This window comes from Polypterus senegalus, chromosome 3 (genome assembly GCF_016835505.1).
Source record: "Polypterus senegalus isolate Bchr_013 chromosome 3, ASM1683550v1, whole genome shotgun sequence".
Lineage (NCBI taxonomy): Eukaryota > Metazoa > Chordata > Cladistia > Polypteriformes > Polypteridae > Polypterus > Polypterus senegalus.
This window is the reverse complement of record NC_053156.1, coordinates 58,116,467-58,130,661: the sequence shown is the minus strand read 5'-3', so window position 1 is coordinate 58,130,661 and position 14,195 is coordinate 58,116,467. Positions and strand designations below refer to the sequence as shown.

The following is a 14,195-nucleotide window of genomic DNA, read 5'->3' as shown; positions in this document are numbered from 1 at the left end:
TGTGTAATATTTTCAGTTTTTGCTAACCTAAACTTCAAATTTAAACCTCTGGCAGTTAACTGCTGACCTTGTCACCATTTTAGGTCATTCACTGCATTTCAACTGATTAAATTTGAACAAAAACTAGAAAAACTGAGGTATTCTAAAACATTTGACTGGTAGTGTATATGTATGAGAAAAAAACAGATCAACAGACTCTTGCTGTCCTAGTTGCTTGCTTACATAAAACAGTGTCACATCAGCAGGGTAGGTTAGTGATTTGGAAAAATCAATATTTGTAGAACAAGCAAGTATTTCCAGGCAAATGTTTCTAAATGACTAGCTCTATTTTTGCCTCAAAACAGGTGTAAAAATCATTGGATTACTATTTCTAGCATTTGGTGCAACCTCTTTTTGCACACATCATTGCACAGAAGTCTTTCTTGTAATACTTAATACGGCTGGAGAATATACTTGACCACTAAGATTAATTTCTAAAAATATTTTAGATTTCTCCGGTTATTCTCTTACATCCATCCAGCAAATAATTTTATCTTTCATTAGTTTCTCACTGGAAGATTCTAGTTCCCTCTCTTCATTTACCTAGAAGTACTGCTTTCATAATTAAATGCCCCTTGAGAAATTGGCATGGGCAAAGGTGGTTTTCAGTATTTTTACTTGTGTTATATCTTTTATAATTCTCTGAGAAATGTTACAGTTTTCATGTTTCTATTTTTTAATGTTCAATAAACATTTGTCCACAAAAATAAAAATAAAATTAGAGAATACACTGGCAGCAGTATTGATGCTCGTATCAGCGTACTTTTTGAAAGGTGTAGTATTCTTTTTGCATACACTTTCGTCTAACGACAGTCAATATATTCATGCAGTTCATTTTTAGTCCACCACCTGATTTCGTTTCAACAGCTTTGTTTCTCACTATTCAGTAGGTTTTCTGAAAAACTGTTACAAAAAAGACTGCTGTCATTGATATGGAATTTCTGATTAAGACACTTGTTGACCTCAGCATGCAACACTTTTATTTTGGTTCAAGTTTCCACTGACACTATACAGTGGACCCTTGACTTACAAACCTAATTCGTTCACGAGGGCTGGTTGTAACTCAAGTTGGTTGTAAGTTAAGACTATTTTTCCCCATAAGAAATAATGGAAATACCCATAATGCGCTCCGAATCTCCCACAGCAACACTTACTTAACTTTTTCATAATAAAAAAGGGTTGTATAATGTGAATAATTTACCAAAACACCAATAATGTTTCTAATGTACTAACCAAAAAGTTATAAAAAGTGCCTAGCCTACCAGAAACAACAATTTCATACTGTACTCACCATTTAATTTGACATCTTTGGGCTGCAGGAAGGTTGGAGGAGGAGAATGAAACGGAAGGTGGCTATTGTTTATAAGGAGCCTCCTTATGCAAATCTTTTCTTTGTAAAATTGTCGAGATGGTGGATTTCGACATGCTGTACATATTAGCGAGATCGGTCACACGAACACCACTCTCATATTTCCGCACAATTTCCTTCTTCGTTTCGATTGTGATTGCTGTTTCTCAAGTTAATGACTGTAGTCAAGCACTCAGTTCAAAGCTGGCCGTGTTGTGAACTGCTGTAATAATACACTCCAAAGCAAGCTGGTGCTGACTCAGCCTGATGACATCATCATGTGCTGCGCCACCCGCTAGCTAACATCCCTTAACAATCGCTTTCTTTACCTTCATTAAATTCTCTTCTTTCCTTAGCAATTATGCGTCTTGCTTGCCATGGTCTTAGTGAATTATATATATAGATAAATCACTGCACTGATCGAAATTACGTCCACAAACACATGTATCTGGGCTCCGACTGACGCTTACGAACGCTCTCGGCTGTTTGTTTACAATCACACAAGCGGATACACGTGACCGCATTTGGGTCGTAACGCAAGATGTTGGTCGTAAATCAAAACAAAAATTTTGGTCGTAAATCAAGTTGTTCGCATGTCAGGCCGGTCGTATATCAAGGGTCGACTGTAATTGAAAAAAATGTTAATAAAATAAAATATAAAGTTAGGCAGCCACAACAGCTTCACTTTGGATTCATTCTCAGTGTGTCATGGATTCACATGATTTGCATGTGTCATTGTGGTCTTTCTGATGAGAAAGGTCTTTTCAAAATTAGACTGATGAAATATAAATGTAATATGAATATTATTGGACAACCAGCATTGCTCATGAACATTGATTATGGCACTACTCTTGCTTAGAGAAAGGTGGAGCTAAAAGCTTTAGCAGTAGTAAAAAAACATTTAAAAATGAAGACCATTAAGCAGACTGACCCATTTTCTCTGGTTCTTCCATCACAGTTCCAGCAATACCACTGCTCTCCAAGCCAAACAAAGGATCCAACTTGCCAGTGATGCGTGCTGCATCTTCCACCTTTTTCACATGGGCCTCAACCAGGGCTGCTGGGACCTCTTCCTTCATGCGAGAAAACTCTTCTACAGAAGACATGGAAAGTTTTTTTTTTTTTAAGCAATAAGCTACTACACACACAGCATTAAATATATAACATGTTGATATCTCCAATAACTCAATAAGGTGTAATATGTTGTTTTTTTTAAAAAAGTATAAATATATAATGCTCTTTCACCCAAATGGTTAACTGGAGGTCTTCAAGACTGCATTCTCACAGGATTACTGGGATTTCCTGATTTAGATATTCATTTTACAGTATACAATGAGTGCATAAACTGAACAATAAAGTCAATCAAAATGCACCAAAAAGTTATAATACGCAGCACACCATACTTCAACACAATGACCAATATACTTAAATGAGCTACAGACAGGTATCTCTTCTGGTAATATAACTGCATGTTACCTCAATATACAATTGCAGTACAGTACTACACTACAGTAGATAAATAGCAAGTCCTGCAGCAAAATGTCAGTTGGCACAGCCCAAGTGAGATTTTTCTAGAGATCCATGTTCAAACAGGAAACACAGTTACTGCAGGACTATTTTAAATGCTAAATGGCCTTGTGATGGAACGGTCACAAGTTCTACATAAAAATAAACACAAACTACTCCTGTTTCACTTTTTGTACAGAGCTTAAATGTCTGTTTCAGATCATCACAACAATTTTAATGAGAACAATCAATCCAACACCACAAATCTAGCATATCATATTCACCTGATCTTTTTTCCAAAATAACACTGAGTTGAGTTATAAAAGTTCTCTTTTACATTAATTGATAATTTATTGCATTTGTTTATGGTTCTACGTGTGAAGAAAAACTTTAACATTTGTATGAATTCCACCCTTAACTAGTTTCCATTTAAATTCTGTTGTACTCATTGAAGGACTTAAATTTTAAGTAATAAGTAATCTCATTCTTTTAAAAATTTCAAGAAATCAATCATGTCACCTCAAGATCTCTGTTTGCCTAAACATCCTTTTGATGTTCACTTACAATCCACGGACATGCTTGTATGTCAAAAGGGGAAAATTAAGATCTTTTGAGCACAAAAGCTTTAGGACAAAATGACATCACCTAAATAGTACTTTTCAAAATGTTTGTTTGATAATCTCTCAAATGGTGGTATTAGTGCTTGACATGGAGACTTTGACCAAAGAACAAATTTTGTTGGTCTCTGACAGGCTCCCTGAAACCATGAACTTGATTATGTGAGTTAGTTAATTGATATTAATTAAAAGCACAGTGTGCAGTTGATTTTTCAAAAAGGAAACATCGAAAATTAAAGTGTTTTTGAGTCAAGGGAGGTATAAACATACAGTTGTATCCAAATATTTTGAGAATGACACAAATATTAATTTTCCCCAAAGTTTGCTGCCTCAGTTTTTATGATGGCAATTTGCATATACTCCAGAAAGTTATAAAGAGTGACCAGATGAATTGCAATTAATCGGCAAAGTCCCTCTTTGCTATGAAAATAAACTTAATCCTAAAAAACCCATTTCCACTGCTGTTGTGAAGAAGCCTTCAAGGCGCACAAGAAAGTCCAGCACGTGTCAGGACTGTCTCCTAAAGTTGATTCAGCTGCGGGATCGGGGCACCTCTAATGCAGTGGTTGCTCAGGAATGGCAGCAGGTAGGTGTGGTTGCTTCTTCACACACAGTGAAAGCAAAGACCTTTGGAGGATGGACTGGTATCAAGAAGGGCAGAAAAAAAGCAACTTCTCTCCCAGAAAAACATCAGGGACAGACTGATATTCTGCAAAAGGTACAGGATTGGACTGCTGAGGATTGGGGTAAAGTAATTTTCTCTAATGAATCCCCTTTCTGATTGATTGGAAACAGTAAAGCATCCCAAGACCATTCATGTGTGGGGTTGCTTCTCAGTCAAGGGAGTGGGCTCACTCACAATTTTGCCTAAGAACACAGCCATGAATAAAGAATTGTACTAAAACATCCTCTGGAAGTAACTTCTCCCAACCATCCAAGAACAGTTTGGTGATGAACATTAAGCAAGATGGAGCATTGTGCCATAAGGCAAAAGTGATAACTAAGTGGCTCAGGGAACAAAACATGCAAATTCTGGGTCCATGGCCAGAAAACTCTCCAGACTTTAATCCCATTGAGAACTTGTGGTCAATCCCTTAGGAGGTGGGTGGACAAACAAAAACCCACAAATTCTGACAAACTCCAAGCATTGATTATGCAAGGAGGGGCTGCCAGTCAGGACTTGGCCTAGAAGTTGATTGAGAGCATGCCAGGGCAAATTGCAGAGGTCTTGAAAAAAGAAGAGCCAACACTGCGAATATTGATTCTTTGCATAAATGTAATGTAACTGCCTAAAAACACTGAAGCAGCAAACTTCGTAAAAACTAATACTTGTGTCATTCTCAAAAGTTTTGTCCACGACTATATAAAACTACTAAGTATGGCATGCATTGATGGCTGAAAATTTACTGCCTGTACCCCACTGTCTTTTAAAGATGACCCAAAATCAATGTTAAACTGCAATACTAAATTTTGAGGGCCATACAAAATTATTAGGAGCTGCATGTTTATTTTGGCACTTAACATTACAGACATCAGTATGAGGATGTAGAAACACATTGTTATTCTTAGTTTTAATATTAGACCTTTTCTTAATTTTACACAGTGTATATCAAAGATACATTGTGCCTAGGATAGGCACGAACAAGCAAAATATGAATTCATCTTCATTTTCTTTTACAATAAATAATGCATTCATGCAAATTATTATTAGATATATGGTGGATAACTTTACTCAAAGTGACTTACAAAAATATGATTGATTTTATTATAATGCTTGAAACACAGACAGATTAAGCAACTTTTTCAGGACTGTGAAACAAGCTGTTTTAAACTTTCAGGTTAATTGCTATACCCACTAAACCACACTGCTTGACAGTTTTGCCTCTAAGAGCAGTTCTTTTGTGCAAAACTCTTTCTCAGTCTTTTAAGAGACATTAAATTTATGTATAAAATCACAGACTCAAATATTTGGAGAATACAACAGACTCTGTCAGAATGAATTTTTAAACACTTTAATATGTTAACCTTTCAAAGTTTTTTTTTTTTTATAATTTTAATTGATCAACATCTATTACTACTTGTTATAGATCTGTATACCTTTCATAGAAATCACAAATATTAATTAAGCATTAATTAAATTACTGATTGTTGAATATTATTGTTCTAGTCATAGGGCTTATTCTCTATTACTGAAACTCAAAAACCTGTAAATTTACCCAAGGCAGACTTGGCAGCAGCAGAAGCCACTCTAGGATCCACTACTGATGCTAAGAAGGCCACTGTGCTCATTACAGGGTTTCCCGATTGGCTGAATGGAACAGGCTGGAATGCCAAGGGTCCTAATGAAGCATCCGAGTCTTCCAAATATGGGTCCTCAATAGGGAGTCGCAAAAAGTGAAGAATACATTCATCCTGGGTGCGGCTCCCAACGTGCTCTGAAACCTTATTCCAGTCATCTTTGTACATCTCCAGAGCCTGAGGGAGAGGGGTAAAAGTGTTAGAATTGTGCCTGTAGATATATTTTATTATATATATCTAATATATATATTAGATAGATATACAGACACACACACACACATATACACACACACACACACACATATTATATTATATATACACATGTGTGTGTGTGTGTATATTTCTGGGTTAGTTCAAATGCCCATTTTGTTTACTTCTAATCATCAGAAATGCTGTTCACATTGTATTAGATTTTTCTGGGTTTAATGACAATGGGCTCATGTGTGGAGGTCTTTGGGGTGTGTAAAACACAATAATTTCACTATAGTATGTAAACAAAATGAAGATTTACAATAATATCATCGTATTATACAAACAAGAAACTACCTGGGACAAAATGTTTAAAGGAGAAGAACCAGACCTGAAAGGATTCTGAGTCATAACAAGTTCATGAACACACCCACATTCACACAAATAGGGCCAACAATCAGCCTAATACTTGGTTTTAGGAGGACACTGGAGAGCTCTGAAAAAACCAAGGTATATAAAGATAACACAAAAGTTCCATATAAGCAGTGACTGTGCCAGGATTCAAACTAAGTCTTCCGGAACCATCAGTCAACAGTGCCAACCACTGCTTGCCAGTGTTGCCCATAATATGGATCTATCAAAGTCAAATTCTGGAGTATAAACTAAATAAAATAATGACAGAGTCTGAGAGACAGGCTTTGTGGTAACACATTCGAAAATGGGAGTGCCGATGGAAACATTCACACACACGCAAATACAGAGGAAAAGCGCTAAAGGTTAATGTAGGGCAAGGGATAGCAAATATTTTTTAATTATTCCATTATTTGTCTGCAATAGATACCATAACTAGTTTTTGCATTAAATTGGTGTGGACATGGTAAAATCTGTTTGTATTTTTCAGTATTCAAAGAAAAGGTCAAAACAGCAGAAGAGTGGTATGTATACCAAGATCTTGAAATAAATTGCTTACACAAAAATATAGCTTTCTTTACTATTCCAAAGAAAATGCTTTAACAGCTTCATGAGACACTCTTATGACTAATTAAAAAAACTGAAATGTAAAGTAAATAAAACAGGGAGCTCTAAACCAGTTAACCTCTGTAACGCTTTGGCATTTTCAGTAAGCTTGCTTGATCATAAAATAACAATGCTAGATAAACTAACGACAAAAGCAGACTGCAGGACTGAGTTAGTTGGATACGGTATTTAAATTATTATTACATAGCTGGCTGACAACTTTCTCCAAGGTGACATACAAAATCAATATACACTACAACTGGTTAAATACATGTTTTTACAATTGGGGTCACACAATGAGCAGAATGTAGGAATTGAGTCAGCAACCACTAGCACGTTTACATGTGCTTCAATAACCCAATTATTCACAGAAACCTGATTTTTAAAACACCATGTAATCACTTAAGGCCGGTTTATACTTCACGCTCAGAATGCGTACACGCACGCATCATGGCTACCACGCGTTCCCAGTGTTCATTTGCACCTTCACAACAGCATCAGAATGTACGCCAGTGTATTTGAGCCAATGACAAAAAAATTAAGGACACAGTGGAAAGGTCTATTTTGCAATTAAACTGGAAATTTTGGCTTTAATCTTGAAATGTTCACTTTAACCTCATAGTTTATTTTATCATTAAAGTACACTGTTATAAACATCTTAAAACCAACCCAGTTGTTAATCGGTATGTGCTTCTGGGGCTTCCTCCAGAAGTGACAGCAGCGGCAAGCAGCAATAGATCATCACAAAGAACACATTAAATTTATGATACTCCAGCTCTCTGCACATTTAGAATCCTTAGATTTATACTTGATACTAGCAAAATACCCGTGCTTCGCAGCGGAGAAGTAGTGTGTTAAAGAAGCAATGAAAAAGAAAAGGAAACATTTTGAAAATAACGTAACATGATTGTCAATGTAATTGTTTTGTCACTGTTGTGAGTGATGAGTGTTATATATATATATATATATATATATATATATATATATATATATATATATATATACACACACATATATAAACACATATATATACATATCCATACATATATACATATACACATATATATACAAACCGTATTCCAAAAAAGTTGGAACACTATACAAATCATGAATAAAAACTGAATGCAATAATGTGGAGGTGCCAACTTCTAATATTTTATTCAGAATAGAACATAAATCACGGAACAAAAGTTTAAACTGAGAAAATGTATCATTTTAAGGGAAAAATATGTTGATTCAGAATTTCAACAAATCCCAAAAAAGTTGGGACAAGGCCATTTTCACCACTGTGTGGCATCTCCCCTTCTTCTTACAACACTCAACAGACGTCCTGGGGACCGAGGAGACCAGTTTCTCAAGTTTAGAAATAGGAATGCTCTCCCATTCTTGTCTAATACAGGCCTCTAACTGTTCAATCGTCTTGGGCCTTCTTTGTCGCACCTTCCTCTTTATGATGCGCCAAATGTTCTCTATAGGTGAAAGATCTGGACTGCAGACTGGCCATTTCAGTACCCGGATCCTTCTCCTACGCAGCCATGATGTTGTGATTGATGCAGAATGTGGTCTGGCATTATCTTGTTGAAAAATGCAGGGTCTTCCCTGAAAGAGATGACGTCTGGATGGGAGCATATGTTGTTCTAGAACCTGAATATATTTTTCTGCATTGATGGTGCCTTTCCAGACATGCAAGCTGCCCATGCCACACGCACTCATGCAACCCCATACCATCAGAGATGCAGGCTTCTGAACTGAGCGTTGATAACAACTTGGGTTGTCCTTGTCCTCTTTGGTCCAGATGACATGGCGTCCCAGATTTCCAAAAAGAACTTTGAATCGTGACTCGTCTGACCACAGAACAGTCTTCCATTTTGCCACACTCCATTTTAAATGATCCCTGGCCCAGTGACAACGCCTGAGCTTGTGGATCTTGCTTAGAAATGGCTTCTTCTTTGCACTGTAGAGTTTCAGCTGGCAACGGCGGATGGCACGGTGGGTTGTGTTCACTGACAATGGTTTCTGGAAGTATTCCTGAGCCCATTCTGTGATTTCCTTTACAGTAGCATTCCTGTTTGTGGTGCAGTGTCGCTTAAGGGCCCGGAGATCACAAGCATCCAGTATGGTTTTACGGCCTTGACCCTTACACACAGAAAATTGTTCCAGATTCTCTGAATCTTCGGATGATGTTATGCACAGTTGATGATGATAGATGCAAAGTCTTTGCAATTTTTCGCTGGGTAACACCTTTCTGATATTGCTCCACTATCTTTCTGCGCAACATTGTGGAAATTGGTGATCCTCTACCCATCTTGGCTTCTGAGAGACACTGCCACTCTGAGAAGCTCTTTTTATACCCAATCATGTTGCCAATTGACCTAATTAGTGTTAATTGGTCTTCCAGCTTTCGTTATGCTCAAATTTACTTTTTCCAGCCTCTTATTGCTACTTGTCCCAACTTTTTTGGGATTTGTTGACACCGTGAAATTTTGAATCAACATATTTTTCCTTTAAAATGATACATTTACCCGGATTAAATATTTGATCTGACATCTACGTTCTATTACAAATAAAATATTGACATTTGCCATCTCCACATCATCGCATTCAGTTTTTACTCACAATTTGTTTAGTGTCCCAACTTTTTGGAATCGGTTTGTACTTTATATATATATATATATATATATATATATATATATATATATATATATATATATATATGTACAAACATACATATACATACACACACATATATATACACAAATACATATATATACACACAAATACATATATATACATACATATATACATATACACACACACACACACACACATATATATATATTTATACTTATCAATACTTCCACAATTCATTATTGGTGCAAGTCAGCCAAAACAAGGCCGCATACATTCAAATCATTCTTTTTTTCAAGTAGTGCTATGCTACTCCAGAATGGATGTATAAAAGCATTCACAAGCAAAATCTGGCAAGGGGAACCTTTCATCTTAAACCAGTACCAATAGAGAAATATTTGGTGTGCAATCTAAAGGATGAGAGGATTGGTCTACATACCTCCAACAAAAGAAGTGTTTCCTGTTCTGTCCATTCTCTGGTGGCACTGGCAGCACTTTTACTCTGTTGAAAAACAAGAGAATAAACAAAATGGTTAAGACTTAATGGTGAGAACATTATTTAAAATGATGAAATAACTAACGTTTAGCTAGACTTGAACAGGAGGGTGGGGGAAGGGCTTGTTAAACGTGTCATTGTAGCCACTCTGCTCCTTATTTAGACCAGGATAAGTAAGAAGAAGCACTATGCAATACTATGAACTGTAGATGTATACATGTTTAATAGTCAGCAACTGAATCGTAGTGTGAGAAATTTTACATCAAGCGTCTGAAAAACTCACAAACATCTCCCTGTACTCAAAGATCATTTATAAGACCTGAGAGTTTAATTATAGCATATAGCTCAACAAATGGTCTGACCTACCTTAGATGGCACATTCTTTTTAGAGTACATATCTGTTCGAAGGCCAAAATTTTGTAGATCTGTTGGCTTCTCCTTGGCCTTATCTGGAAAATTCAGCATTTGTTGTGAGGCTGGTGTCTAGGAAAACAAAAGCAAAAGTTTAGAAAAAAGTATAGTATAGAAAAAAGTCTTCTTAAATATGTGGCATCATAATAAATTAACTAATCAATCTCTGTTTTACATAGGACTTGCTACAACATGTAAATTATTATGCCATTAGGATACTGTTGTAAAATATAGCCTTTGGTTTATCATCATTGTATTTAGCTTCTAATCCTGCAGATAACAGTTCTTTATTTCAATCTATATTTATCTGCAGTTTCACCTCAGGTTTAAAATTCACTGGTGTACTTTTTCTATCTTTGAAATCTTTGACTGCTACTTATATAACATAACATTCTCAAAACTGCTTAACAACAAGTCTGTCCTGGCAGTGTTTGCTGCAGAGCAGGAACCAACACTAGATGAGTCACCAGTCTGTCCTAATGCCCACTTATGCAAACACCTACTCTCATACATGGCCAATCAGCCTAAAATATACTTGTATACCCTTTTTTTACCAGAAAACCCAGTAAAACAACAAAACAAGCAGACATAGGTAAAACATGCAAACTTCAGACAGATAACAAATGACGGAACAGAATCCAGGATGCTAGATACATGACACATTGATAACTACTGGACCACCTCAGTGCTTTATATTGGAGAGCACATTAGAATCAAACCAGTAAACCCCTGATTCTGTAAAGAATCGCAAATCCAAGAATGGCAATCACTTTCTGTTCCCTCTGGTCTTTGGAGGGATGAAAAATCATGGAGGGTGGGAGCGTCCTGGGAAAGTTTTCATTTAATTAAATAAATATATTTGTACTAAAATTAACCAATTTATTAAAACTAAAATTGAAATTTAATTGTTATATCATTTAAGGCCAAAATGTCTTTGAGTTGCTGCACTCATAAGTAAAAAAATATTGGAGTGCAAATGTTTAAATTAAGTAAATTGGAAAGAAAAAATTAATCAAATGGTAAATTCAAAATAGTTAATCAAAAATTTCCTTATAAACAACATTTTTGGTAAAGATGGTTTCCTGTCCTTGAATCAGCTCTGCCTTGTATGGAGTAGTTAAAACCTTCACTTTAACGTCACACAAATGCTGGACTCTTGAAAAGGCAACATAAAGTTGTCCACGTCGAAATACAGGCTCAGATAGGTAAATCCCTACTTTGTCCATGGTTTGTCCTTGGAGTTTCCTCTGATATTCTTTGTGATGAACAATTGCGCAAGCTTTCCAAACACTTCTCTCATTGTTCTGTTGTCTCGTTTGCATGCCTATCCGATACCTGAGCTCATTCTTTTTAGAGCTGTGACTCCTTTGCTTCTGGTGTTTCAGAAGCACATTGTAGGTGCCTTCGTTCATTGTTTTTATTAATGCGGGCTCATTTTTTAATTACCCTAATGTGATTCAAAATAAGCCACACTGACAGCTACCACACTGACTGCTGGCACTGTGGATTAGAGCACACTGACTGCTGGCACTGTGTAGTGGAGTAGCTGCTGGCACTTTGGAGTGGAGAACACTGACTGCTGGCATTGTGGAGTGGAGTACTGCTGGCACTGTCAGTAGTCACTACTACCTCAAGTTTAAATATGTCACCATGACAACTTGTTGGCATGCATGCTTTACCTCAAGTTTACAGGTTGTGCTGTTTGGGCGCCACCTACTGACTCTGGGAAGCCGCTGGGTTTGACACTGAGGCGCTGTGTGTGTGTGCTTTTGGTGCCACCTAGTTCCCTGATGGTGACCGCGGCGTATTCGCGTGCTGAAGTGACCATGGCGGCGGATCCCGGCTTGGAGATCTAAATTACTAAACGAAGGTTGTATAGGTGTGCGCGTTCGCGTTCGGGCAGCAGTTGTATTTTGCGCATTTGGGCGGCGGTTGTATTGTGCATGAAACAAAGGTTGTATATGCGGTGGTGTGCGCTTTCAGGTGGCAGTTGTATTGTGCGTGTTCGCATTCAGATGGCAGTTATATTGTGCGTGTCAGGCCAGCAGTTGTATTGTGCACGGCTTGCTTCTGGCCTCTGGCATCTGTGCATATATACAACGTTCGTTTAGTAATACAGTAATCACTCGCTATATCGTGCTTCGACTTTCGCGGCTTCACTCCATCGCGGAATTTATATGTAAGCATAACTAAATATATAACGCGGATTTTTCGCTGCTTCGTGGGTTTTGCAGACAATGTGACTTTTTATTTCCTGTACATGCTTCCTCAGTTGGTTTGCCCAGTTGATTTCATACAAAGGACGTTATTGGTGGATGACTGAGAAGCTAACCATCAGAGCACGCATTTAAGTTCTCCTGACTGAGAAGCTAACCATTCAGAGCACGCAATTAAGTTCCTGTGTGCTGAATGCAGTGTTAACCAGGAAGTCTCGTCTCGCACATTCATCATCAACGTGTTTCGCTGTGTAAAGAGTTAACCTTTCTGCTCTTTTGTGTTTATCTTTGTGCATAGTCAAGCCCTTTATTATGGCTTCAAAACGATCTGCTCCTGCTGCTGCTTCAGGGGCCGTGCCCAAGCGCCAACGGAAGATGTTAATGATTGCCGAAAAGGTAAACGTTTTGGATATGCTGAAGGAAGGGAAAAGCTACACCGCTGTAGGACGCTATTACGGCATCAATGAGGCTACGATTCTTTTTATTTAAAAAGTAGGAAAGGAATACAAGATCTACAGCCGCAGTGTCCTTTTAACCAGGGTGTAAAACGAGTTGTAAATGGATGTAATAAGGCAGTAGTCTGGATGGAATCTGCTTTAGGGATTTGGATTGAAGACTGCCAGAAGAAGAACAATGGCAGTGCTACACAATCGCCTGAAGTGGCTCCTTTAGAAGGGCTGTAACGCCCTCCTTTGTTGTGCAGTAAAATTAAACTCATTGTTATCGGACAAGTCATTCGTGTCATTGTTGGTGAGTAACCATAATTAATTTTCTACTTACAGTACTTAGTACATGTATGTAAGTTTAGTGTCACTGTACACACATTTACTGTATACAATTTTTCTTGCATTGTATGTATTTATTGCTGGTGGCCTGTCTATCGTAATGGCTGTAACATATGTGATATCGGAGACACTCGATATCTTTAAAATAATATTTAGGTTTTACTGTATATAAACAGTGTGTTTATATACATAATTTTAATGAATCTTACCTAATATCTAAGAGAATACAAAGGGATTATGCTGTATAACTCTGCGGAGAATATTTATAAACAGTGTGGGAGAGTTTATCAGGGCTTAAAATATATAAAAATAACCATACAAACATATGGTTTCTACTTTTCGCGGGGGGGTCTGGAACTATATGATGATAATATAAGATTCTGCAGGATTTACTTTTGCTCAATTGAGAATTTTTCAGAAATATTTTATCTTTTAGAGAAGCTGTGTTTCTTAATAAATTCTCAATCCATCAATGTTGTGCATAACATCACACTGTAAATCAGTAGGCTACTTCTGATTTGCATCTGTAAATATGCCAAGTACTAGGGACACTGCTTTTTTTTTTGATTTCAAGCTTAACTAAAAACTAAATTTCATAAAAATTTACTGGCTGGATATTTTAGTTTCATTTGTTGAAGAATAGGT

At 37.0% G+C, this 14,195-nt stretch overlaps 1 protein-coding gene across 1 annotated transcript in view; it reads right to left on the bottom strand.

Annotated features, from left to right (window-relative positions):
* The window catches only part of smarcc2 (SWI/SNF related, matrix associated, actin dependent regulator of chromatin, subfamily c, member 2), a 93,941-nt gene that overhangs the window by 19,582 nt on the left and 60,164 nt on the right, over positions 1-14,195 (bottom strand). Inside the window, exons 17-20 of the mRNA XM_039749653.1 lie at positions 10,505-10,621; positions 10,082-10,144; positions 5,727-5,985; positions 2,319-2,480 (exon numbers count right to left, since the gene is read on the bottom strand). Of these exons, the coding sequence (XP_039605587.1) occupies positions 2,319-2,480; positions 5,727-5,985; positions 10,082-10,144; positions 10,505-10,621 (601 nt within the window). The remainder of the gene's footprint in view (positions 1-2,318; positions 2,481-5,726; positions 5,986-10,081; positions 10,145-10,504; positions 10,622-14,195) is intronic.